This window comes from Rhinolophus sinicus, chromosome 2 (genome assembly GCF_057876585.1).
Source record: "Rhinolophus sinicus isolate RSI-liver-muscle chromosome 2, RSI-T2T, whole genome shotgun sequence".
Lineage (NCBI taxonomy): Eukaryota > Metazoa > Chordata > Mammalia > Chiroptera > Rhinolophidae > Rhinolophus > Rhinolophus sinicus.
The window spans coordinates 1,167,633-1,195,000 of record NC_142502.1 but is presented as its reverse complement, the minus strand read 5'-3'; the positions used below and the strand labels follow the sequence as shown (position 1 = coordinate 1,195,000).

The 27,368-nt window shown below is 51.1% G+C and overlaps 1 protein-coding gene across 3 annotated transcripts in view; it reads left to right on the top strand.

Moving 5' to 3' along the window:
• Positions 1-27,368, top strand: part of SMOC2 (SPARC related modular calcium binding 2) — a 164,039-nt gene that overhangs the window by 41,627 nt on the left and 95,044 nt on the right. For all 3 annotated transcript variants that reach the window (XM_074333859.2, XM_074333858.2, XM_088794949.1), the window contains exons 2-4: positions 5,429-5,600; positions 18,623-18,729; positions 19,761-19,860. In XM_074333859.2, the coding sequence (XP_074189960.1) occupies positions 5,429-5,600; positions 18,623-18,729; positions 19,761-19,860 (379 nt within the window). The remainder of the gene's footprint in view (positions 1-5,428; positions 5,601-18,622; positions 18,730-19,760; positions 19,861-27,368) is intronic.

Genomic DNA, 27,368 nt, shown 5'->3' with positions numbered 1-27,368 from the left:
TTTATTGAGAAGAATTTTAAAAACAATGAAGCCTTACTGAATTTAAATAAATATATATTTGTAAAAATTAATAACTCAAGAGATTTCTTGACTTAAGGAAGTACTGACAAGAAGCAAAACTATGTTTTCATCATTGAAATTAATACTAATGTGGAGTGAGGGAAGGAAAATAAATTAAACGTTGTGGAAAAGAAGAGGTTTGTGAGCAGGAGGTACAACGCATGGCCGCCCCTAGCTGTGGGGCCAGGAACCGAAAGCTTGTGTGCAGAGTGTGACGTCAAAGAAGGAACTGGAAGAATTCTGGGGAAAGTTGGGTCAGGGGACCAGAAGCAGGAAACCATCTGTAAGACACTTAGAAAAGGCTTTTGTCCATTCAGATAAAACAGTGAAGGCCACATGGTAAAAACAGGAAGACAGCAATGGCTGGTATGTCTCCTGTTTTCACCTCGGCGGTTCTGCACTGTGCGTTTCCATATCATCACGGCCCCCAAGAAGCGTCCAGGGTGTGCGTGCCTGAGCGTCTCGGCAAGGCTGTGGGGACTGCGTTTCTCTGGGTTGCATCTCAGTCCTGAGAGGACTGTCGTGGTTCCCCACGCTAGGTAGACACTTTTCCTGGTGTGTGGTACTTGGAGGCATTGCTCCAACTCCGGTGTCACCCTGTCCAACATCAGTCACCCCATCTGTTGGGCCCCCCTCTCCTGTCACAGGCGCCCCACCTCCATTGACCCTGAGTGTAGGATTAAGTCCTCATTTTCTTCCTGCATCTTCCTTGAAAAACCTGCTGTCATCTCCTGACCTGGTGATCATGTGTGGCTCCCAGATCACATGACAATCATGTGTGGCTCCCAGATCACATGACAATCATGTGTGGCTCCCAGATCACATGACAATCATGTGTGGCTCCCAGATCACGTGACAATCATGTGTGGATCCCAGATCACGTGACAATCATGTGTGGCTCCCAGATCACATGACAATCATGTGTGGCTCCCAGATCACATGACAATCATGTGTGGCTCCCAGATCACATGACAATCATGTGTGGCTCCCAGATCACATGACAATCATGTGTGGCTCCCAGATCACATGACAATCATGTGTGGCTCCCAGCTGATGTGATCGTGTGTGGTCACAGATGGCGTGGGGATCATGTGTGGTCCAGATTTTCTGCCTTCTGGATTTTAAGCTCCTGCAGGGTGGATCCCTTTTGAGTTTCCACTGTCCTGGAGTTGGATACAATGCCTGGCAGAGAGTGGTCACTCAGAATTGTTTAATAAGTTTAATTCTAGCTGGATCTGACTTTTGAGTTACCTTAGAAAGATGAGGCTTTGTCCTCAGTTACAGAAAAGGAGGCAAAGACAGTAGAATGTCGAAGTGCGTGTTTTTAAAGCACAAACAAATTGGCTTATATCACTGCCAGCAAATGAATGAATGAATGAGTAAGTGAGTGAATGAAGGAATGAGTGAATGAGCGAATGAAGGAATGAGTGAATGAATGAGTGAATGAGAGAATTAGTGAATGAATGAATGAGTGAATGAATGAATGAATGAGTGAATGAAGGAATGAGTGAATGAATGAATGAGTGAATGAATGAATGAGTGAATGAGAGAATGAGTGAATGAATGAATGAAAGATTGAATGAATGAATGAAGGAATGAGTGAATGATTGAATGAGTGAATGAATGAATGAGTGAATGATTGAATGAGTGAATGAATGAATGAGTGAATGAAAGAATGAGTGAATGAATGAATGAAGGAATGAATGAATGATACCACCATATCTCTCTGGGAAGAAACACCCCACAGAAAGAGCTGTTTCATGTTAGCCTTGAAGCTGCACGTAAGAGGCTCTAGACAGTTTCCACGTTTGCATCAAATTCAGGTTTTCTATTAAACTGTAAAGTAGGTAAGTCTTTTCCCAAATCTGAGAAAATTCAGGCTTTGCACTGCCGAAGTTACCCTTTAAAGCAGGCCTGATTTACAAGCTCACTGCCACCTGCCCCTTAGCTGTCCCCATGGTCCCACCTTATTCCCAGCATGAGTGAGGCTTGTCCTTGGACGAAGCACAGGCACTCGGGGCCCATACCCCCCTCCCCATGGCCTGTTATTTAGAAAGTTCTTGCTTTTGTGAATCGTACAGCTACAGAATTAGACATTTCAGAGGCATTTTTCTTCCTGTTTACCCATTCTGTATGTTATCCCATATCATCATGAGTTAAAAAAAAAAGTCCTCCGTCAATATTACGGTGGGAAAACCTATCCATTAAGGTTTGAAGAGTGTTTTAAACTGTTTCTTAAATGTTTGATTTTGCTCCAACTTTTTCTGGCTTAAACCCATGCATTTATTAAGCAAAACGTTGGTCATGTTTCGATCCATTTGCGTCTGACCCACTTATCTTCTCAGGCGGGAGCCACAGCGGTGCGCACGGGACATCGCGTGTGTCCCCCAGGCCTCCGGCGCCTGCGCAAACAGCACCGGTCCTGGCAGTGGGATTGGGAGCCCCTGCGAGTCGGTGGTGCTTGTTTTCACCGTGTTGCTCGGGATCCAGTTGGTTTCCCCGGAAATTTGGCAAAGAGCCTTTTATCTTAACTATTAATAGTTTGAAAACCCTCAACCAAGTTCTAATAGAGCGTGAACTCTTCAGATTAGGAATGTTTTGTTTTCCTTGAAGGGCCTTGTTTGTTGAAGAAAACAGTTAAAAGCTCGTTTTCCTCTATGCGCTGTCTCCCTTGGAATTTAACTGCTACTGAAAGTGGGGAGGGAGACACATGTGCATAGAGTATGTGTTCTCTTATTTCCGAGAAAGAATAGTGCCATTGTTAGTTCTACACCATTAAATTATCAAGAATTATGGTCAAATTCCAAATGCCTGAATGCTAGGCCTGTGTGTGTGTGTGTGTGTTAGTGTTAGGAGAGATACAGTTTCTCTCTTCCCATTTAGAGAAAGTGATAATTACGAGGTCTTAGCCTAAGTCATCAGCATGTCCTCACTTAGGGTTCCAGGAAATAGACCATCTCTTCCACATAAACATTAGCAGGATTTAGGTTTATTCCTTTTTTTTTTTTAATTTAAAAGAGAATATTGGATGGGTTCCTATGTGAGGCTGGGTCCTGAGCATGTTACACGTTCAGATTTGTTCACTATTGTTTCTCTCTCTCTCTCTCTCTTCCTCTCTCTCTCCCTGTCTCTCTCTCTTTCTCTCCATCTCTCTGTTTCTCTCCCTCTCCTTGTCTCTGTCTCTCTTTCTCTAGCTCTCTCTGTCTCCATCTGTCTCTGTCTCTCTCCTTGTCTCTGTCTCTCCATCTTTCTCTGTCCCTGTCTCTCTGTCCCTGTCTCTCTGTCCCCCGCTCCCCAGTGACGCACTGTGGGGCCAGCTGTGTGTTATGAGAACAGTCCACCCGGACTCTCCAGGGCTTGTGAGGAGAGGAATGAGCAGTGGCGAGAACTTTGTAGGACAGAAGTGGCGTGTCAGGGCTGGCGGACTCCTAGGACAGAGGACTGAAGGGACTCGTAGGGGACATTGCCCCAGAAGCTGTAAGCCTCCAGGGCACCTCCACGGCTGGAAAGTTGAAATACAGTTTCGGGTGAAGTGAAAAATGGGGTTGAAACTCCTTAGTGACAGTTCAATCCCACGTACTTATGTACTTGCTCTGCCCATTTTTAAGTAAAAAAACCAAAGTTTCAAAGAACCCAGAGAAGGCAGTGATCTGTTTTCACTTGAGCACAGCTCGTTTCAGCAAGTGAGAAGTGTGAGCATGCTGTTTGACCTTGACCGATTTGAGAAGTAGGTCCCCTGTGCCCGGGGGCCCCACCGAATGAAAGTCCATCTCCTCCAGGTGCTGGTTACCAGTTGCTTGATTGACACCTTCATCCAGAAATGGGGAAACGACCACTGCTGAGCAGTTTCTCCCTCTCGCAAGCGAATGCTCTGAGATGGCACGTGCACCTGCCCTGCCACAGAGCGCCCCTGACCTTCCTGGCCAGGGCCCCAGGGTGTGGGCTGTGGGGACCTGCCGCCTGTGTGAGGGACATGGCCCTGGCAGTCTGCCCTCCAGGGTCATTCTTCCCTCCAGGGATTCCTCTCAGCTTCAGCTCTTGGGTAATTTCTAAGCGGTGCCACTGGGACCCTCAGGGCATTCGGGGAGGGCGTGGGCGTCTTTGCAAGGAATGAAGGAGCCTGAGTTTGAGAATTTCCTTTTCCCTCTTATTTACGACCCGTGGAGGAGGGTCCCTGGACCTTTGCTGAGCCTATTCCTGGTTCTCCAGCTCAGACTGGAGGACGGGCTGGGTCCTCTGAGCAGAGCTGTCTCCATCTCATAATGTTACTGGGGCAAATGACGGCAGGTAAACCTGTTCAAATCCACAGGGACCCAGCGGCCCAAATGCCCTGAGAGCAATAGTGAGAACCACAGCTCTGGTTGTCTCCTTTCCCCCTTTCTTTCTTTCCCTTAATGCATTGTTAATGCCCCAGAAGTCGGAGACAGCACGTCTGTGGGGCAGGTGACATTCCAGTCACCACAGCCTTACGATGGTTCCATGTGTCCTGTCACGTGAAGCCTTCCTACGAGCTTTCTGAGATCCGCCCTCTTGTGCGCTGGCCCATGTGGCATCAGGAGGACCAGGCAGGGCTGCGGCTGGAGCACAAGGGTGGGACTGGGGGTCCGGCATGGGCAGGGAGCGCCGTGCATTGTCCTAGGAGGGCAGGCATGGGAGCGGGCGGCCAGGTCGCAGGTGTCACTGGGAGACACTGCTGTCCCCAAGCGATGTGTCAAGGATATTAGAGGAGCCAAGGCAAGGATGGGAAACCTGGGCACTGCTGTGCGTGAAAGGCCACTGGCATGGTCTCCGCAGGCTCAGTCCCCGGGGAGGGCGGGCCCCTGACGCCAGGTCCACTCCATGCTGTGGGTGACGTGTGCCAAGTGTGAAGAGCTAGCAGGCATTTCGTAGAAATAAGTTTCCTTCAGGGCGTGGGCATTTATTTGGAAAGTGATAATCCAGTTCAAACAAGGGCACATGGATGGGACATGAGGTGGTGGAGCCATTTAGAGAGGGGCCCCCTCTGATCCAAGCTGACACTCCTGAGATCCAGAGGGGTGCAGACACGGTGGGAGCAAGCTCGCAGACGGGTTACACCCTCAGAGGACAACATGGCTGCTCAGACTATTGAAGGTGAAGCAGAGCCCACGCCCCCGCAGGCGTGAGGTTTCACACACGTTCGGCATTCAGAGATTCTCACCTAGAGAATTACCGTCATCCAGATGATTGGCAGCTGATGAGGGCACAGAAGTTCAGGGGTTTGGGTGCCGTTTCTGGCAGCTCCTCCCTCCCCTGATGTGAAGTGGTCCTAGATGGCCGTCTGTTTTCTGCTGCTCTGCAGGGCATTTCTTTAAATTTGTTTGGCTTCTTTTCTTTTTCCTCCCTGCAGTTTTTGCGAGTCGATCAAGACAAGGACCAGGACTGCAGCCTGGACTGCGGGGGCTCCCCGCAGAGACCGCTCTGTGCGTCCGACGGGAGGACCTTCCTGTCCCGCTGCGAGTTCCAGCGCGCCAAGTGCAAGGACCCTCAGTTAGAAATTGCTCATCGTGGAAACTGCAAAGGTAAGCTCTGTGTCGTCGCCCGAAGGCCGGGAGGTAGGTCGGCCGCTACAACGGGCCGGTGTGGGTTTTACCTCCGCCTTTGCTAACGTTGTGTAAGTAAGAACTTTTCTGTCTGTGAAGTTTTTTCAGAGCACGTAAGGCAGGAGAGTGATTTCTCACTCCATTAGTGCTCTCTTTTCTTAGAATGTTTTATGACATCACGACACACATTTATCCGAGAGTTTCACAGAATGTTTCCAGAGTCTTCTAAAGTTGTTGTCACTGAAGTTTGTTGTTGGTTGTTTCAGCTCTTTCTTATTTCACCGTTTAGCAAATGGGACGTGTACAATTCACCTGGACCGTTGCCAGTGATTTTTTTTTGGTGCTAATTTTATATGTGTAATTTCTGATTTTCCTGCTTTGAGAATCAGACTTAGAATTAAGCAGCTTGCTTAGAACACAGCAGTGAAATGCTTCCCACACTGATGAGAGGTTTGACTCAGAAAAACAGGTTGATGTTTCAAATGTAAACAGTTCTGCTCAGAAAGAGATGTAACTTCTTTACCTTATTCTCTAGGATAGGTTTTCTGGGCGGGAATTTTACCTGTTCTCAGGAATTTTTTTCACTTTCCCGTTCTCGAATACCGAGATATAAGCTGTTTTCTGTTCTCCACAATGAATCGTTTCCACAAAGTGACGGCCGATACTACCAACCACCTAGGTTCAAGGAACTGATTTTCCCAATTTCCCAACCAACTTTTCTTGGGATTCGGGAACAGAAAAGCAAAAATAATTCCCAAGAATGGGCGGGAATTCCCACCCGGAAACCCTGTTCTAGGAGAGAAGAGCACACAGGGCTCTGGGGTGATGGTCTGTGGTTAGATCTGGGGAAGCAGAGCACAGGTCTGCTGGCCACAGGGTCCTCCTGTCCCATCCCCAAGCTTGGCCACGTTGGGGTGATTTGCTCTTTTGTCCTGTCCTAATGCCATGCCCTAGGTGATGAATTTGAGTCACACCCTGACATGACAAAGATAGCATTTCACCTGTCCCTTCGGCCTGGGTGTCGCTCCTGTAGACCCCCTAGGGAATGCTCTGATCTCAGCGCTGAGATCTTGACCAGGGCTGAGATCTTGACGTGGGACAAGCCCTGTCCCCATATGTGTTTGCTGCAGCTCCGTGGGCACTGGACAGGACCTGACGTCCTCTTTCCCCTTTGCTTATGCCTGTAGCTCTGCCTGTAACCGGCGGTTACAAGTTCTGAGGATATTTTCTGCTGCTGTGGTTTGTTCATCATCAGAGTACTTGAGGGCCAGGGCCTGAGCTGAAGCGACAGTGGTTCTGCAGGCAGAGAGCCTGGCACGTTGCTCTGTATGAGGGTGTGGTGGAGAAGGGCTTGTGGGACTCAGGCCACGCCTGCCCTGCGGTCGGATGCCACTGGTGGGGTTGCGCCTCCCCCCCACACCACATGCGTCATGAGGGTCCCAGCACAAGGCTGGCACACGTGAGGACATTACCGGAGGGGCTAGGACAGCAGGCAAGCAGACTGTGGGAGCTGGAACATTAGATCTGTAATTTGTTCTGTCCTGGCAGGCGGAAGGGAAGCCTTAGGTAGCTGAGGCAGAAAGAGGGTGGCTGGGTGGAGGTGGCCCTGTGTCGGGCCTGTGTGCCCAGCTCAGCTCACATGACCCTTGCATACCTCCACTGGGCCTTTGACCAGGGTTTCCAGGCCCTCAGGTGACGAGTGTACCTTGGGTCAGCCTCGGTGTGCCCAAGGCCTGGCCTGCTCCAAACGGGACCGGCAGAGTAAAGGAATCAGCTTCTGCCCAATGAAAATGTAATTCCATTTCACTATGCAGGTGGACTTGCAAGGGAAACACGCAGCGGGCAGAGTTCCTTCATACTTGAAGGAATGTACTGCAGTGAGACGGACTAGCATCCTGAGTCCAAAAACACGAGGCTTGTCCTACTGACGTGAGCCTCCTGAGCCAGGCAGGGCCCGCCAGGCAAGGTGTGGCCCTGTGACGGGCCACATGGCATCAGCTTGGGGCTACTTGGAGGGTCTAGTCTTTGGGGCCACCCCCAGACCTGAAAATCAGCCTCAGAGATTGGGGCTGAGGTTATGCATTTCAGCAGGACCCCGACCCTGACCTTCGGGGCGGGGTTGGGGCTCCAGCCCGTTGGGAACAGCTGGTCTGTGATGATAGGGCCACCAAGCGTTCCTGGTCACCCAGGACCTGGACCTGTGGGAGGAGCTTTCGCCTACCTCTGGCCCAAACTGGAAATAGTGTTAATTTGGAAGGTAAAGAGCTATAGCTTTTGTTGAGCAAAACCAATGTGGTTCACAAATTAAATTTTAGTAGGGAAATAGTTTTAAAATGTCAAAACACAGATAGGAATGTCTTTCTATAGAAAATTTTCATAAAAGTAAAGATGATAATCATTCAAATTAGCTGCATTTGAAATTATTTCTTTAAATGACATGTACTAGCTACAGTACAAAACATACTGAAACTCTGAATTTAGCGGCAGCAAGCTGGGCGCTTTGTCAGCTAAAGGACGTTTGCTTGAGCTCTGTCTGTGGTGGTGGGGAAAAGCAGGACGCAGCTTTAAAGACGGTCTTTGTGCATGAAAAATTCCTTAGTCTCCCTAACCATCCATTTCCATCCTTAGAAAACAGCAGAAAATACCAGCCCAAATCTCAACCACCTGGCGTCCTATTGTTTGATACGATTATTTTGTCCTTGTAGCTGTTTTCTCAGTGGTCATTTGGGTTTTAGTAAACTGTACGCTATTTTTAATTTCCTTGGAGAAAACGTAAGTGGAAATTCTCAGATTCATTTAATGGAGATACACACACACACACACACACACACACACAATCTTAGTTTGTTCAGCGGGACGCCTGGTAATCCTGAGGCAGCGTCATTCTATGTGATTCTAAAATTATGTGATTAATTAGCTCCAATCAGGTTTTTTTCCAGTGGATTCTAATATGTTCCTTAGGATTAATGAACTTAATACTTAACATAATTTCTTACTGAATGGCTCCCTGAAGAGTCACCTGAATGAGGACGGGTAGGTTTTATTCCCTCTGCATCTGACCCAGTTCTGGTTCAGAGGTACCTTAGGACAGAGCCACCCAACCGGGAACTGCCTCCCCCGTGTGCTGAGATGGCCGTGTCAGCCTTTCCAGGGGAACCTCAGTGCCGGCACACCCAGCTCTCTTCCGACGGTCCTTCAGTGGATTTCGGGGTCCTGCAGTGACAGAACAGCCCACACTGCCAAGGTGAGGTGGCAGAGGGGCCTCCAGGCTCAGTAATGGGGCTCATCCCGTTCCCAGTGGTACCCCCATCACAGGGCCACGAAAACAGGGGCCCCCAAAACCTCTTGAGCTGCCCAGACGCTGCAATGTGCTTGCTGTGACTTCAACAAAGACCGAGTGAGCCGGGGCCCTGGGAGCCCAGCCTCACAGAAGAAGCAGTTTTCTCGCCGGGACACACTCCCAGCGGGAACGGTGTCTCTGTCCACACTTGGCCTTTCGGCCCTAGACAGCTCCGCTCTCGGAGTTCTCGCACCTCTGTCAGGAAGGACAGTGTGCCTGGTTGGTGGTCCGGGACGGGGACGATTTGCAGCCTCACCGTGGGCACAGCATGGCCACAGGGTCGGGAAGGTGGCAGCCAGCAAGCACACCTGGAAGGGACTGGGCCCTGTCCCTCTGCATCTGCTTCGTGACACCAAACACATCGATCACAGGCCGCTTGGCACGGAGCCTCAGGCCTCGGCTGTGGTTACGCACCCCAGTCACCTGTGCTGACAAACAGGGAGCGATTTAAGAGTACATTCAAATATCAGGCGATCTCTTTAGAGAAGCTTCTAGAAGCCATCGCCTACGCCAGCGGAGCCTGTGAGAACAAGAGCTGTGGAAGTGGTGAGTTGTGTGTTCCTTTTCCGACCACGTCCCATTGGATACCCCCAATCCTGTGTCCTGCCGCAGCGGCCAGTTTGGCACCACATTGAGCATCTGCGTTTGGCATCTGTGAGCATTAGTGGGGCCTAGACTGCAGTCCAGGTCTCCGGCTGGAAATCCAAGGCCAGAGCGTCCGTGTCCCACGGCTGGTGGAGGTGGCCTGTCCCCATGGCCTTCCACCTCGGCCCTCTGCCACGCCCACCTGCAGGGTCAAGACCGGCTGCTACTGGACAGGGCGTGAATTCGTGTTAAACACAGATGTCTCCGTAGGTAATACCTTTGTTACCTTATGTGTGTTTGGATCCAGCCTAAGTTTTCTGGATAATTCCCTTGGTGGGCATTCTCACTTACTTCATTAAGCAAATTTCATACCATAAATTTGTAACTCAAAAAAATGCAGTAAGGGAGAAGTAGGGAAAAATACAACTTACCTCGTAAAAGCAAGTTTAATTTAAATCAAAAGGACTGAAATGAAAGAATGCACAGGTACCCACAGACTTCAAAGTCATGTTCGTTTGGTGCTTCAACTGCCATGGGCAGCAGATGTTAAAGCCCCTTTAACGAGAGATTGTTGGCCAGGCGGTAGGTTTTCAAATAAGAGGGCCATATGCACCTGGGACGTGCCAGGTTTGGGTGAAGCGCTGGGACTCTGAGGTCCTGCTTTTAGCCCTCATCTTGGGGGTGGCCCTGGAAAGGGATTCCAGGCTCTAACCAGCGTTACCCTCCAGAAGCAGCCTTTCGCTTGGACTGGGGCTCATGGCAGAAATAGGACCTCATCACAGGGGACTGTCCTTCACCCAGGCTGCAGTACGCTGCCGGTCACTTACCAGCCCAGCCCCCCAGGTCCAGCACTTGACACCCCCTGGCCTGCCTGAGCCAGTGTGGCAGAGCCAGTTCACAGTGAATGGGAGGCAATGTGAGTCCTGCTGCTGACGGGACCTGAAGACAGGTGTCCCCGCTGCCACCTGCTCTGTTCTCTAAGGGCACAAACACTGACATTCACAGCACACCCAGGGGTGAGCTTTCTGCTCTGAATGTGAAAGAGGAGATGACGTGCCCTGATGTCCCTCAGGTGACACGAGTAACCGCCCATGTTCCTCTGCCGATCCCCGTGCGGGACTTGGTGTGTGTTTCGTGGGATCGACTTGGCGAGTGCTGAGCTGCATGTTTTGAGGGCTGGTCACATGTCTGGGGGGGGACAGTCCCGTACGCCTGTCCTTCGGGAAGCACTGGTGTGGAAACAATGATTAAAATATTTCCGTCCCTATTTAACTAAGTTGGATTGAAACGTTTTATGCATTTCACGTGACGATGGCCATTGACCCTGAGTGGACTGAGGGCTTCATATGGAAGAGGTTTCTCATACTTTTTGAGAAATGTGTGGAATTTGTGTTTTTAGAACTCAGCAAACACATTACTGTTTTCTTTTAATCTGAGACCATTGGGGCTGTCTTTCTTTTCAACAAAATGTCTGGCGTTAAATTAAAATAGCTGAAAAAGAAGGAGACGGAGGAGGAGAGTCAAGTGCCAGGAGATGCTGGAACGATGCTGAGATTTCTGGAACTGAAGCCATAACAGACACCTGACCAGGCAGCGTCCTAGGAGTTTTCCGAGACCGAGAGCCTAACATAGGCCAATGTGTAAGGAAAGGAATGTTGTTCCAGAACGTTTTCCACTTTCCGGGTCGGCTGCCAGTGGCTCCTGGTCGCTGTCCTGGCCACCATGGCAGTGGTGGACCCTGTGACCAGCAAGCCGGCACGTGGGACAGGGCTGCAGGAGCCGCAGGGTCGTGATGGAGGCAGATGGCACCCCACAGCGTGGGGGGCACAGTGACCAGTGCCAGCATCGTGACACGTTTGCAGAGCCCTGTTCTCTCCCTGTGAGGACCCCAGGGGGACAGGCAGAGTCAGTCTGGCCAAGTAGCCGCCACTGCACAGAAATCTCAGTGTCTGCATTGACCCAGGGCCTTCCCACTGGTCCGACCTGCTCAGACAAGCGTTGACCTTGGCGTTCCCTGAGGAAACCCGTGGCCTCGTGACCCTGGGACTGTGTGCTGAGCCCTCACACCACGGCCACCGCCTGGAACCGTCTCTGCAGCTCTGTCCTGTTGGTGGCGGTCAGAGCAGTCGTTTGGTGTCACACCTTCTCTCAGGGGCTCCCCTGAGGCGAGGGACAGCAAGGGCGCGAGGGTCTCAGGACAGCCCTGACTGTCCTACCTGGGGACCAGGGCCGTGTCAGCCGTCAGCAGCAGCGCCTTCCTCTTGGGGACATGTGCTCCAAGGGCGGCCCACGGATCGGCATCTCGGGATGCTGGGCTCAGTGTGCCTTCTGCCAAGTCCTGTGGGAAAAGACAGCTTACGCTGCTGTGCACGCCTGTTTTAGAAATTCAGTGGAAGGCGGCAACCCACTGACGGTCAGCAGGGCTTGTCATGCCTGAAACGAATGGGGTTGTCAGGTGTCCTTTCTTTAAGGCCCAAGGAGCCCGTCATGGCCATTCTCCACAGTGTTGCCACAGTGTGTCCTCTATGTAGCTTTTACTTATTTTGTATTAAACAATGATAAAAACCTAAGTGTAGTGACTGTCCTGTGACCTGCTCAGGCCTCTTCGCACTCGTCACTGAAGACAGGTGGCGTCACCTTCCCGCCCAGCCTGACAGGAGCCCCACCCGCGTGGCTCTCCACGTGGTGCTTGGAGCAGGAGCACGCCAGCTGGGGCCCAGGGGACCAGGAGCAGCGGGCAAGGAGCTGCGCCCGCATCTTGCCAGCTGCCGGGTTTTCTGGTGCTGCCAAGGTCAGGATCACAGAGCCTGTGAGAAGATGCTTGCTGGGCCTCTGACTGCCTGGGGGCCACATTCGGCCCTGTCGTCTCGTCTTTAAAGTAGGTAGTTGGACCAGAGAGCACTGAGAATCCCTTCTGTTCGGTGATTTTTCTGATCAGAAAAATGTGCCTAACAAGCCTTTACGTCAGACGCTTCATCGCCTGCCACTCTGCTTAAGCGTGGGATGATGTCGTCTGTGGGGACGGCTGTCGCCTGTAGCTGCGTCTGGGGGCTGGCGGAAGCCCAAAAGGGCACTTAGTTCCTATAAATCAGTTGTTAGCCTGCTGTTGTTTTGTTCAGTGAAACAGGTATTTCATGAAAAAAGTCTATGTGGGCTGTGCCTGTGTGTGCGTGTGTGTGCGTGTGTGTGCGTGTGTGCCTGTGTGTGTGTGTGTGCGCGTGTGTGTGTGCCTGTGTGTGTGTGCGCGTGTGTGTGTGCCTGTGTGTGTGTGCCTGTGTGTGTGTGTGTGTGCCTGTGTGTGTGTGCGCGTGTGTGGGTGCCTGTGTGTGTGTGCCTGTGTGTGTGTGTGTGTGTGCCTGTGTGTGTGTGTGTGCCTGTGTGTGTGTGCGCGTGTGTGGGTGCCTGTGTGTGTGTGCCTGTGTGTGTGTGTGTGCCTGTGTGTGTGTGTGCGCGTGTGTGTGCCTGTGTGTGTGTGTGCCTGTGTGTGGGTGTGTGTGCCTGTGTGTGTGTGCCTGTGTGTGTGTGTGTGTGCCTGTGTGTGTGTGCGCGTGTGTGGGTGCCTGTGTGTGTGTGCCTGTGTGTGTGTGTGTGCCTGTGTGTGTGTGTGCGCGTGTGTGTGTGCCTGTGTGTGTGTGTGCCTGTGTGTGGGTGTGTGTGCCTGTGTGTGTGTGCCTGTGTGTGTGTGGGTGTGTGTGCCTGTGTGTGTGACTCTCTTTCTCCCCAGGCCTCTAGGCCGGGTCTTTGGCCCTGCTCCAGGCTATGTCTATTCGACGTCTTCCTTCTGCAGGCCTGCTGTCTGGACAACCGTCAAGCGTGGTGGTGCTCGCTCTGAGCCCGTCTCTTGCAGGAATCTTACCCAAACCAGTGTCCGTTGGCACCTTCATGGTGTGCTAGCAGGTCTGATGTTGGAAATGTCCCTCTTTATAGATTGAAGGCATCATAACAAGAGGTGGCATCATCGCTCCCATGGTCCAGCAACGATCAGAAACACACAGACTTTTTAAGAATATTAGTGACCAGTTTTCTGCTGGCTTTAGCAATCCCTGGAGTCCGAGTTCATTGCAGTGCGGCCTTAGATCGGCTCGGCTCCCCCCTGGAGGTCATAGCCAGACTTCCCAGGGAAGGTTTGCTGACCTCTTGTATAACGACCTACTTTGATGCTTTGATGGTTGTGGTTATCAGTTATCAGAGAGATCATAGGATCGGTTGTTTCCTGTCGGAATGCCATAAAAAACCATCTGAATAATGTATTCTTGCAATAGTTTGCAGTTTATTTTCATTTTTTCCTTCATGACTTGGCAACCCCCATTAGTATTCAGGGTGTTCCTATTATAGTTTGTTTCTGTCTTCAAGCATTTATAGCTATAATACTTACTAAAAATGAAAACTAAGTTCCTTTTCTCTCCAGTGAAATGTTACAAACTTCACTGAGCGCCTGCACGTTGGTGGGGGACGGGCTTGTGGGGCGTTCTGCCCATTTATCAAAGCACGTCTGTCTGTATTAAGAAGGGAAAAGATATTTCAATTATGCCAAAGAACATTGCAACACAGAATTCTTAATTTTTCTGAGTCTGACCTTCAAAATGATAGGTGGGAAAAGTATCACAACTTTTGAAACACAGCGTCTGTCATCATTAGGTGCCAACTGAAACGAAAGGCATGCCCGCCTGGGGCTCTTTCTGTGCCCACTACCGAGCAGGGCTCCCTTCATCTGGCTGCTCTCGCCGGCCCAGCTCCCACTTTCTAACGCCGGGCTCGCCTGTGCCAGGCCCCAAACTGGGCCACGAGGGCACAGCCGTGACAGCTGAGCTGACCCTGGGGCTTCCAGCACTGTGCCCACTTAATGCCCACTCAGTGCCAGCCTAGACCCAGGGTCAGTGCGTCTGCTGACCGGAAAACTATCTGGCAGACCTTTCACTGTGTGTTAACACAATGGGACGCTGCAGCCGTTCCGCGTTCCCGGGGGTTCCTGCCGCACACAAGGAACTTGTCATGCTCCACCTGTGTTAGCTCCACACCGTGGGAGACAAACGCAGGGGCTCAAGGAATGCTGGCTCACGTTCCCGTCATCTCGGCGCTGCGGCGTGCCGGACAGGTGACCCCACAAGGAGCGCTGAGAGAGTGTTGAGTCCAGGGTCACATGCGAGCATCATGTCTGCTGACCTCATTCTGGTCAAGCGCGCAGTCCCATCTGATGGCCGCTTTCCAAATTCCTCAGCAAAGTTCTCTTCCAAGTGTTGCTTAATCCTGTTTGGAGTGATTTTAGCAAAGAAGGAAATTATTTGCTTCCTGATTAATTGAAAAACGTCGTTAGAAACAGCCATTGTAAAGCATCGTCGTTTATTTCTGGTTTATAGCGAGCATTGCATTCTGATAGCTTCTGATGCCTCTTGATGTCTAAACAAGTTTTGTGATCACACTGGAAAAGGAATCTATTTTACTGCTCAACTGAGAGAGCAGATTACTAACCAGGTAAATAAGCTGCTTGCTAAGCTCCTTGTTACTAACCCACCACTCCTCACAATGCTTCCTACAGAAAACCTGTTGGTGGGGAAGCTTGCTGAGCACAGTGGCTCCTTCTGAAGCGCCTGCTGTTTTGGGTAAGAACAAAGCTCTCTAAAGATAGGGGAGCAAATGTGCATCAGATGGTTTTCCTTTGGTCTAGTACAGTGGTTATCTTTCCTTAGAAGAAGATTAAAATAGTATTTTATTGCATGAAGATATTAATATTATAATTTTCACTTGTGAGGGATTTTTCCTACGAGGTAAACACTGAGCATAGAGTTGACAAATCACTGTGAGCCAAAAAGTTACGTGATACCACTTCCTGGCTATTAACAATAAGGAGTGAAAAAGACAAGACATAAATAGCGGTGAGGATGTAGAAGGAAAGCTTTGTCCCGTTTGACAGGGATGTAAAATGGTTCAGCTGCTGTGGAAAATGGGTTAGTGGTTTGTCTGGCAGGTAAACACAGAATCATCATAGGTGCAGACATTGCCATCCTAGGTCCAGATCCAAAAGACTTGAAAACCTGTCCACACAGAAACGTGTCTGTGGGTGTCCACAGCAGCATTACGCTCAGTGGCCAAAAGGTGGGAACACCCAGGTGTCCGTCTACAGGTGAACAGGCGAATGGTGGTTTATCCACACAGAGACACGTCATTGTCTGAAGGGATGGTGTGCTTGCTGGCACACACTTTAATGTGGATGACCTCGAAATATGCCAGCTGAGAGAATCCAGTCACAAAAGGCCACGTCTTCTGAGTCCACGTCTATGAAATGCCCAGAACAGGCAAAGCCATAGAGACGAAGAGCAGCTGGGCAGTTGGGGGAGGGGTGGGAGTGGCTCCTCAGTGGCCTGGGTTTCCTTTCGGGGTGGAGAAAATGTTCTGGAACCCGATGGAGGAGGTGGTTACACAACATTGTGGGCAAGCTAAATGCCGCTGAATCATACACTTTAAAATGGTTAAAATGATGAATTTTACGTTTTGTGTAGTTGCGTCATAATAAAAAAATTATGGTGCTTGGGTTCTGAGGATTTAATTTTCAAACAGTTAAAAGTAAATTGTCCAGAGTGAAACCTCAACAAGGCACTGAACAGTTCAGGACCTGTTTAATTTTCAATCTAAGCATGAATGCACAAATAGTTAATCTACAGCCAGGGGACAGGTTCGGACCTGCACCTAGAGCCTCGAGGGAAAGCGTGAGCCTTTTTGCTGTGTTCTTTCAGAGGTGACGTAAAAGGGGAAGCTAGGGCTAGTATAACTTCGTGCTGTGATTTCTGTCAGGGGGGCATTGCATTTCGCGGACAGTGTGTAGACATTAGTCAGGCAATGGTGTGAAGTGACATTCAGGACTCTGGGGACCATAGCAGATGAGCTGAGGACAGGCCGGGGGAGGTCTGTGATGTGACACTCACTCACCACAGTGTGTTGTCTGAGAGGGTGGATCCCAGGTTCCGGGTTCTCACCACAACAAAGTAAATAACAAAACAAAAATATCACGGGGGGGTGGCATCAGTTTTGGAGGAAACCCCTCAAGCTTTTGTGAGTTTCAGCACACCTGGTTTGGGGGCTGCTGTTCAGACTCTTCTCAGTGGTAAAGCCCTTGCACCTGACTCAGAGGACCTGGAATGGGGAGCAATAAGCAGGTGGCTTGAGGCAAGCCACCTCAGGTGGTGACAGACTTTCTTCCAAGGGACGGTGGGCACAGGCCCACAGTTTCCTCTGATTAAATGGTTAGCAACACGCAGGCACAGACCTAGGATTCGTACTCTATCAAACACGAGGGTGCAGGTTCCAGAACCGTCCGGCCAAAGGCAGATGTGACGTCTTTAGAAGAAGGCATCCAAGCCGGGAACAGGGCCCGTGCAGGGTTTGGAAAATGTGCGCTTTCTGACATGTTCCACGACAGCTCAAGCATTAGATGTAATTTGCACCTCCGTCTGTACCGTGCAGAGACCCTGCATGTCATACTTTCTCTTTAGACAGTCAAACCACAGGTTGTCTTCCAAACACGGGACAGAGGTCCAGCAAACAGTGATTCCTCGTCAGCTAAACACAGACTGCATTAAAACCACGTTGCTGAGTGGGTTGGCAGGCCAAGCGTCCATGCGGATGGCAGGCCCTGAGCCCGTGAGGGTCTGTGCGGCAGGCAGCCTGCCCACGGCACCCCACAGCCCGGGCTCGGGGCCTCCACCAGCAGGGGCTGTGTCAGCACACTGACGCCCGGAGCTGTCGCCAGCGGCCCGGAGCCTGGGGGCTGCTGCCCAGATGGCACTGTGTAGCCAGCAGCTTTTACTACCAGGCAATCAGAAAGTCACCAACTAAAGACGCTGGGCGGTGGCCACATCCAGAGGGCCGTGAAGATCTGGATAACTTGTTATTTAAATCTGGAAATGTTTAAGAAAAGTTGGGAAAGCCATTCCTTGCACGGTTTAACATTCAAATGAGCTGCATTATACAAGGCTGAATGCAGTGGGCGTTGTCCTTGCGGTTGTGTCCCAGGGCCTGCGGCCGGGGGTGGGGACCGCACAGCCTCTTGTCAGCTGGGCACGGGCACTCCTTAGAGCCAGCCTCCCTGGCTGGGGTCAGGCAGAGAAGGGGGCCTGGCCATGGTAGTTGCACCGTCAACCTTTCACGGGGAGTCGCACCCAGCGCCCTTTCTGGTTCCCAGGCAGTGTGGGCGCAGTGCGGACTGCACGGCCAAGGGGAGAAGCTTCCGGGCTGGGCTGCTCAGGGCCGTCACTTACACACGCACGGTGCCCATGGACGGCCGTGGTGTCCACAGCGGAACCTGTTACGCTTCAGTGTTGTTAGACTTTTCCTCTACTTTCTTGAGTTCTGAGGGGTATCTTCCTAAGAAGCAGAAGGACGACCGTACTTTACGTCAAATTATGTTGTAATTTTAACATGAGTGTGTGAAAAGTCGGGACGGATGAGAGGAGTGCTAAGCAGATTGGACCCTTTTATCTACTGCATCGTCACACTTAACGTTGGCAGCTTAGTGTCACTCTGAGGTCCTAGGAAACATAGCTGCCGAGAGAAGAGGCCACCATGGCTTGTTTCCTCACAACGGTGGTCTGCAGACGGGCAGGTCCCCTGGGCCCCCAGCTGAGGGCCAGGATGTCACCTGCCCTCCGAGGCGCCCTAACACTCCCTCCGTCTGGACCAGTGTGTTTGGTCTGATTCTAACTGTGGTTTGAGACCCAGTCCTTCATGGTGTGTGGACTGGACCCCATGTACTTAGACGCCCGTCCTTGAGCCTAAAGAGTCGGCCTGGCCTGCACTGCAGCTGCTGGGTCACCATTGCCCACGTTGCACCAGGCTAAACCAGAACCTTTCCTGGGCCTCTGCTTCCCTCTGTACACAGGTGACCCCGCTCCCTGACCATGCGAGCCTGTTACTGCGTGACACACAGTGTGCGCGTAGCTCGAGGCCTGCCATTCTGCTCGGGCTTGCTCGCCCAGGGGACCCGCCAGCCTCGGCCATCGGCACGCTCCTCTGTGACTCACGCGTTCGCGTCTTCCATCTTCCTGTGCCATGACAGCCGTCTCTGCTCTGTGTTTTCCTGCAGACGTGTCCAGGTGTGTGGCCGAGAGGAAGTACACCCAGGAGCAGGCCCGGAAGGAGCTCCAGCAGGTCTTCATTCCGGAATGCAACGACGACGGCACCTACAGTCAGGTTAAGACTGCGCCTGAGCCGTGGGAGGGCCAGCGGTGGGGACCAGAGCTAGAGGGAGGAGACAGCCAGGGTCGCAGCGGGAAACCACCCTTCACACAGTGGAGCGTGAGACCCCCCACCCCCGGCCTCACCTTCACGAGCAGGCGTGTGTGAATTCCTTCCTGGGGCAGGTATTCGTGTCATTGCCCCCCGGTCACCTTCATTACCGTGTGGTGGGAACGGGGCAGCTTCCTCAGTGAGTCTGTCCAGTGTGCTGAGCTGATGAGAACCTGCTTTCAGTGTAATTTTAGTTCCGGTGGAGCTCGCACTAGAATCAGAACGTCAGTGCCAGCCATGAGCTCGCAAGACTCCAGACACGGAGGCCGTGGGCCCTGAAGCTTCTCGCTTTGCTCTGACACCTTGGTCAGTGACCCAGGCCCCTCTCCCAGGCACGCCAACATTGTCGTCACACATACTGTCCCTCCTGGTTAAGGAAGAGCAATTCCTGACGCTGACTACGTAGCTTTGGGTGGAAAAACAACACGGCATCTGCTGTGGGCTCTCTGATACTAACGGGAGCCCCACACATTTTTTAATTCATCGTTTCACCTTTGGAAGATTAAGGAGCGAGAGAGAGCAATGGAGATAGGTTAGCACTGCAGGCAGTGTCACTGCCTAGTCGGACAGATGCCAAGGGACCCAGGCGTGTGATGGAAAGACTGTCCGCTAACGGGCTGACCAGTGTCTTCTCCTTGACTCTGCCCTGGGCCACCTGAGAGACCCTGAACAGCTGGAACCTTGGGGCCTCGTGTGTCAGATGAGGGCTTGGGCTCCATCTCAGAAATGGTGAGGAGTAGATAATAGTTCGGGTGGCAGCACACGCCAGCTGTCGGTAAACGCCCTCGGTTGCGTTTTTCTGTCAAATGCTCAGTCCAGGCCATCACACTCTCTCAGCCGAGTATTGCGACGCAGTGGGCCTCCTAAGAGAAGGACAGGGCCTCACCACCACTGAGGCACTGTGAGTACTGACCACTGTCCTGTCGCCTCTCCAGGTCCAGTGTCACAGCTACACGGGATACTGCTGGTGTGTCACGCCCAACGGGAGGCCCATCAGTGGCACCGCCGTGGCCCACAAGACACCCCGGTGCCCTGGTAGGTCGGATTTCACTTATGGGGGCGCCTTCCGCTGCCATCAGGGGGCTGATCTCCTGATCTTCTTACCCACGTTGGCTCATGATTCAAAAGAAACTCAGCTTTGGTGGCCTCGTGAGGAGCTAGGGGAAGGGGTTTGTGTCGCTGGACAAACCCTAACATATGATGAAACTGTATTTTAAATGCAGCAAAACCAACAAAAGGCTGGGGCTGAACCGGGACAGGTCACAGGGACTCGTGATTCTCGATGTTCAGAAATAACTGCCAGGGCTCCAGTCAACGGTGGAAAGGACCCAGTGTTTTCTTTGGCAAGAAAAGCAACAAATTCTGGTTTTGTATGTATGTGTTTGCAGGAAAACTGGATCATTCTTTATAGCTCCATCTCCAGAAGGTTTATTTGTGTTATTACTCAGAAGAGGGCACGATGTACGGAGGTAATAACACTGGCAGGAGAACAATCTATAAAATAGTCTGTGTTCCAGTAAGATTTTACCAAAAACATTAGAAATGATTCGGATCATTTGCATTTGAAAATGGTCTGCGGCCTGAGTTTTGATTAATTGTTTGGGGAGAACTGTCAGATCATCTATGAAGAAATTTCATGGTCTGTGTGTCAGTTTCTAGATGAGACTTACGAAAATAGGCAAAACGTCATCGCATAACAATAAGAAAGTACAAAACACCTTCCTGATTTGTCAATATTGAAACATTGGCATTTCGAGTTTTCTTTGAGATTTATTTTCTATTTAAAGGAGGGCGTTTTATAATTAGAAATTCTGGCATGACTCAGACATGTATAGCAGGAGCCACGCCTCAGAATGGTGACATGTGTAATTAACAGTAACACGAAAGCTTATATTGCCAGTGACTGGTCCCCACTTAAAAACCGTGGGGTGCACATGATGTGGAATTAAAATATATTTATTTTTAAAAACTATTTTTCCAGCAAGACCTAAAAATGGCTGTAGAAATATTTTTAGTGAGCTAACATTGCACCTAATAATTCTTTTACAAACGCATGGAGTAAATGAAAAAAGAACAGAACACATGAAGTTGGGTCCGCGTGTTTCCCTCCCTGAAAGACGCCTTCACGCACGCACTCCACCCACATCGCAGCCTTTGGAGTCCGGACTCACTTTACAAAGGAAGAAGTGGGGTGATAGCTGTGTCTGTGGTTCCAGTGAGCTCTTTGGAAGCATTCCGTAGGATCCCAGAGAACTTTCTGAGAAAACCATGTGCAAAATCTGCTGCAATTCTTAGATTCTCCAAGTAATACTTTGCTTTTGGGCTCAAACCACTGTGCTATTCACACACACTCTTTTTTCTAACCAGGTATTAGTAACACTTTACTACCTAGAAATGCCCCATTCTGTTCACACCCATCTGGAGCTTTCGGTCCCAATGATGGGTTATGGGAGAAAGGGCCTTGTGTCCTTTTGTGAAGGTCTGGTGTTTACCATGTGGGGAGCCTCTGGGGGGTGGGGGCGACAGATTTCATATTAAACGTGCAGCGCGGGGTAAGCTGGCCGACTTCTCAGCCCCGCTCTCCGTGAGTGGGCTCGTTCGCTGTCGTGGCAGCATCTGGTGGCTGTGAGCTGCCTGCTGGCGTGGCCACGGTCGCCTCTCACCTGTTGGTGCTAATTTATTCCATCACTCCCACAGAGTTATGGAAAAACTTGTTAGTCCCCAGTCATATATATTCACGTATTGATTTAGCAAAACCTTGGGCCTGGGAGAGCAGGTGCCTGGGTTAGGACATGTGTGAAACTTTGTAGAGTTGTGGGGAGTTTGAGAAAACTTTGAAGTTGAAGGGAGAGTTTTGGGAGGATCACACACCAAACACACACACACACAGACACACACACACACACACTCACACATACACAGACATACAGACACACACAGACACACACACACAGACACACACAGACACACACACACAGACACACACACACAGACACACACACACACACACTCACACATACACAGACATACAGACACACACAGACACACACACACAGACACACACAGACACACACACACAGACACACACACACAGACACACACACACACACACACGTGTGAAGTTTATGATAGACTCTGGCATCATGTAATTTAAGTTTTCCCAGATGTAGACACAACCTCACAGAAACTGCAGCGAAGTGGGACGATGGGACGTCCCTTTGCAGGCCTCAGTGATGACTGACAAGTCACAGCTGCCCGGAGGCTCCATCTGCAGACTGCAGGGCCTCAGTGTCCAGGTGCGTTCCCCCCTGAGCTGGCACTTGTGAGGGCGCGTCACCCACTATCTGTCAGGAAGGGAACGGTTCCCATCCCGCTTATCAGAACTGGGGAGACATCAGCATTCAGTAGTTACCTTTTGTCCTGGAATTTATACCAAATTCACCATATAGGCACATGCTGTAGCCACTTGGAAATCAGAGAGGGATTTCGAGCTGAGCCATACACAGTGGCTGTCACTCAGATGGTGCACACGTGTGTTTATCGCCCGCGCAGACCCGGCAGGAAGCACACCCACGTGTGCTTGGAGGGGGAGCCCCTGCCCACCCCCACCTCCTCAGGGCTCCCAGAAAGACCTTCCAAAGGGGAGGATTTATGCCTTTTTTATGGCATTAGTGCGAAGCACCCCAATTCCTATTCATCAGCAGGAAGAATGAGGTAGTGTTGGTGCCGGTCTCAGCCTGTCCTTAACCAGCCCTCGTGGTTCTTGCTATGACGGCAAGACATCTGTCCTCAGCAGTAACCGCCAGGAAGCTTGTACGATGCTGCTTATCACTCAGTAGACCTGGAAGTGACACAGCCACCTGGGGCCCACGCTGGGCGTGGGGATCTGCTTCTATTAGGGTTGAGGGTGCTTTGCTCGATTCACACAGCGGAAAGCTAAGCAGTGAGGAAAGTGAGAGCAGCTGCCGTCGGTGACAATGACAGGTGGTTCCAGTACAGTCCTGAGTGGAAGGACGAGAGCCCAGAGCTCGGAGGTCAGCCTGGCTCTTAGGGCAGCCTGAGGGTCGGACACGGGCCCGGGGTCACACAGTGGGCACGGCAGGTGGCATGCAGCGCGACACCTGTGCTTGCGAAGGGGAAGGTGTAGGGACTCGGCCCCCTGCTCTGGAGCCCAGGGCCTCCACCTGTGTGTGGGGATGAGGTGCCGTGCTCTGATGAGGAGGTCGTGCAACGTTTCACGGGTTTAAGAAGGTAAAAGTGCAAATATGTCAGGAGAGGAAACACACAGACTGACTTCTCCCAAAGCGTGTTCATGGGTTGGACCCCCTTCCCTGGGGGGTTTGAAGCAGGGAAGGGGACAGGTGCTTGGGAGCTGGCTGGAGGCAGTTAAGGAACGGAGGCCCCGGCGGCTCTAGGGGAGGGTCGGAAAAGACGTGAATGAGGACGTGGGAAGACCAGTGGTAAGGGGAGCCAGCAGTGATGCCCTGGGGTGGAGACAGCGGGCGTGGCTTGGGCGCCATTGGCCGCATCATGGGGACAGACATGTTGGGTGTCACAGCAGCCTGGGCTGGGGTGGTGTTACCTTCTGCTTCACAGGCAGGAGCTGTACCCAAGGCCTCTGTGCTCGTGACAGAGCTCGGATGTCAATCTATAGCTTTGTCTCATAGCCCACAGTCCCCCTAGTTCCCATGACGTAAGATCACGGGCCTCGACGTCCTCATCAGAGATGGAATGAGTTAGGATGTGTGTGAGGCCTGGCCCTGAGATCCAGGGCCGCGTGGCCCCAGAAGCTGCTTCGAGGACCAGAAGCTCCAAGCTACTCCCCGTCCTGAGTCTGAAAACCACCCTCTGCTTTAATGAGCTCTCGTCACAGTCACCCCCTCCTTGACGGCTATGGTCGGGAAACGGGGTGCGAGCAGCACAGATTTTCACCACTGGTGACGGTCAGCCATGTGAGTCGCGACTCAGAGTGAGGCAGGGAGCTTCAGGACGAGAGGCCACTTTGCCCCTATGGACACCTGCTTGCTGGTGTTTGAATGGCTGTCACATGTGAGAGCCCTCAGAAAGCCCCAGCCCTCTGCTGTAGCAAGCGACAGTGTCTGCGTCCTGTCCACCTAGTACACGTGGGGACTTCCACACATGACCTCCATCCCAAGAAGATCACCGTTTACTGTTGATTAATTTACTCACGGGCAATGCTCATAGAGCGTCTGCCGGGCAAGGTGCTGGTGGCCTGGGAGAGCCACACAGACACACCCAGCCCCGACGCTCTGTCCAGGACAATCCCCAGAGGCCTCCTTGGGGACACGGGTCCTGAGAGAGGGACAAGTTAGCCGGGCCCAGGAATGGGGCAGATGGTCTCGTTCCCACCCTTTGTTCCTAAGAGTACCCTGCTCCTCGGTTTGCCCCTTTGTTGTTTGCCCCAAGTCCGCCAGGGCAGTGAGCAAGACTGCCAGAGAGAGGGGCGTGTCCATGGCAACCGTCGCTACCAGCAGGGATTTAGGACCAGGGCTGCTCTGAGCTCAGTCCCGGTGCATTCGGCTGCCCTGCCTGCTAGCGGCCAGGAGATTTGTATACGCCCCCTGCCCTGTTGGCTCAAACCCCTGCGTCTGCAGATGCCGTTCTGCTCAGGCTCTTGCAGCGGTGACTTTCAGGAGATACTGGACCTGCCGGGGCCACCGCGCAGCCCTCGGTCCTCTAGGCCTGCCTCCCTCTGCACACAGCTGATGGCTGTTTTTTTTCTGGAGAGATTTTCTCTTTTTCATCTTGTTTTAAAGACTTGAAGAGTGACATCGCTGGGGAGGGAGCACAGCTTCAGCACAAAGGACTTTTTTCCAAGGGAGGATTTTGCAGCTGCCTCTTCTCTATTATTTGGAAGTAGCCTCAGGCTTTCTAATCTCATCTCCCTCATCTCAGCCCCCACCCTGGCCAAGAGCTTATCCTGGCCTGAGTACAAAGCGGCTTGACACACTGTAAACTGAACCTACGTGCAAGAATTCTTGGTGTTACAATAGCCAAAGAATGGTCACATGTACCTCAGTTTGAGGGGTATGTCTGGAGGAAGCTGCGGACTTCCTTCGAGTTCCAGACGACAGGAGGGGACATGCCCCACAGGCAGGGGGCTGCAGACATTCACCCCCCACAAGGTCAGGTGTAGGGAGGTGCTGGGGAAGGGGTGGGAGCCTTCCTCACCTGGCAGCCATGCCAAACGGTCAGGAGGCCTCGCTCACAGTGCAGGAATCTCTGTTTATCTCCTGGCAACTTTCATAAGATCAGTATGAGCTATGCTTCGATAACATTAGTTACTGAAGGCTCTGCAATCCCGCGACAGGAATGAGGAAGCCCGTGGTCATGTTCCGGGTTCGCTCTGCTCGTGTGGGTTCTCAGAGGCCCAGTTATAAACGACAGAGGACCTTGGGTCAGATTAAATAACCGCTCTGCATGTTATTTACAGGCATTTGACCATGATCCTTGCATTTCCCTCCGATGACTAAAGTCTCAGCCTCCACTCGGAATAGTGGAACTCCATGTACTTATCAATATCCTAAATGATTTCCGAAAAATGTTAACTTGATACAGAGAAGCTGTTTTGCTTTTCACTTTTCCCCAGTGAGTCTCCCTAGTGCCCCACAAAGTGAGGGACTTGATGAAAACACCCGGAAGAGCTGAATTCCCAAAGACTGAAATCAACAGCACAGCTGCGGTTGGTTTCTCATGTCCCTGAAGTATTTCTTCATGAAAATTATTGAAATGCAAATTCAAATTCAAAATCGTTCCCTTGAATTGGAAAGGTTACAGATCAGAGGAACTTTTTTATTCTCCCTTCAAAGTGCCTTTTTCTTTAGGCTTACAAATTATCTTCCTGAAAAAAGATAGTTATTAATATAGTCAATATATCTTGCCAAGGAAATGTAAAGAGGTAGAAAATGCATGAAAATGGAGCCCATTTTTCATATGGACACGGAGACCAGTGAGGTACTAACTTTGGCTGCCAAACTTTATGCTGCCGACCCCGTCCATGGTTTCACTTTCTGCCGTTTCAGTTATGTGTGGTCAACCACAGTCCGAAAATATTAAATGGGAGATTCCAGATATTTTGACAGCAAGAGAGAGGACACATTCGCATAACTTTTATTACCGTATATTGTTACAATTGTTCTATTTTATTGTATTGGTGTTGATCTCTTATTGTTCCTAATTTATAAATTAGACTATCATAGGTTTGTATGTCTAGGGAAAACATTTTATATATAGGGTTTGGTACAACCTGCAATTTCAGGCATCCACTGGGGTTCATGGAACGTAGGCCCCATGGATAGGAGGCCTGCTGTATAGACAGCACTAAAGAAGTGATTTTTTTAGAGAAAAATATAAAATGTATTACTCTCTAACACAAAGCATTATGGCAATTTTTGAAATGTTGAAGAAATGCATCTTACCTGTGATGAGATAAAACGGTAATTCGATGTAGCTGACTGTGGGGACAGAGCCCCAGAAAGTAGTTTACAGGCTCTCGGCCTCACGTGAAGGGTGCTGGCTCGGGTGCTGATTGGCCGTCGGCTGTGGCTGATCGGCCGTCGGCTGTGGCCGGTTAGCCAATTGGCCGCTGGTATAACTGCTGCGGCTACGGAGGACTGCCGAGGAGCCGAGCAGAGCCAAGCAGAGCTGAGGAGAGGGGAAGAGAAGAGCCGAGGAGAGCGGAAGAGGAGAGCCGGGAGAGAGGAACAGAGTCGAGAGAGTGGAGGAGAGTCGTCGGTCGGTCGGTTGGCGGAAAGGCGGACGGCAGGTCACGTGTCCGGTGGGCCCAGCCTCCAGTGAGACCGTAGTGGTATGACTCCCCTACCTATGGCTCCGTGGGTGTTCCTTGTTGGCCTCACCATGTCCTGCGTTCTTGTGTGGGGAGTGGGAGCAGAGACCCCGCAGGCCGCCCCGCCTGAAAAATGGCGCGGCGAGCAGGCCTCTGCGCACGACAAATGGCGCGGCGAGCAGGGTCTCCCGCACGACACCGACACAGCATGTGCAAAATTTCCAATGAAAGTTCCAGGTCGTGGGAGTTTCTAAAGGTTTTGGATTCATACTGCAAGTTAGAAAAATTAAGTCAAATATTCAAAGGAAAGGCCACAGGTTGTGGCTATTATGCCAAACACGACGTCACTGCCTGTGTGAGAATCAGCCTGCGGACCTGTGAGTGACTCGTGACTCACGCTGACCCATTCTGCCTGGTGCACACCTGTCCCCAGACCCTCATGGGGCCGGTTTCAATTTGGACTTGGTTTTGAATTATTCAACTACTTGCTGAACAGTGTTTTGGTGTTGTTATTTTTCCTTTTAGGAAAAATGCTTATTACTTTTATTATTACTTTTCCTTTCAGGAAGAAAAAGTGCTTTCAGATGGCTAGCACTTTCCTTTTTATTACTTCATTGTTTACTGTGCTGGCTAATTTCTAATTGAATTTTTCATTACTTCAAAAACACCCTTTTCCACACCTGTTCCACAAATGGCTTTTTTCCATATTTCCTAATATTTAATAAAACTATAAAAG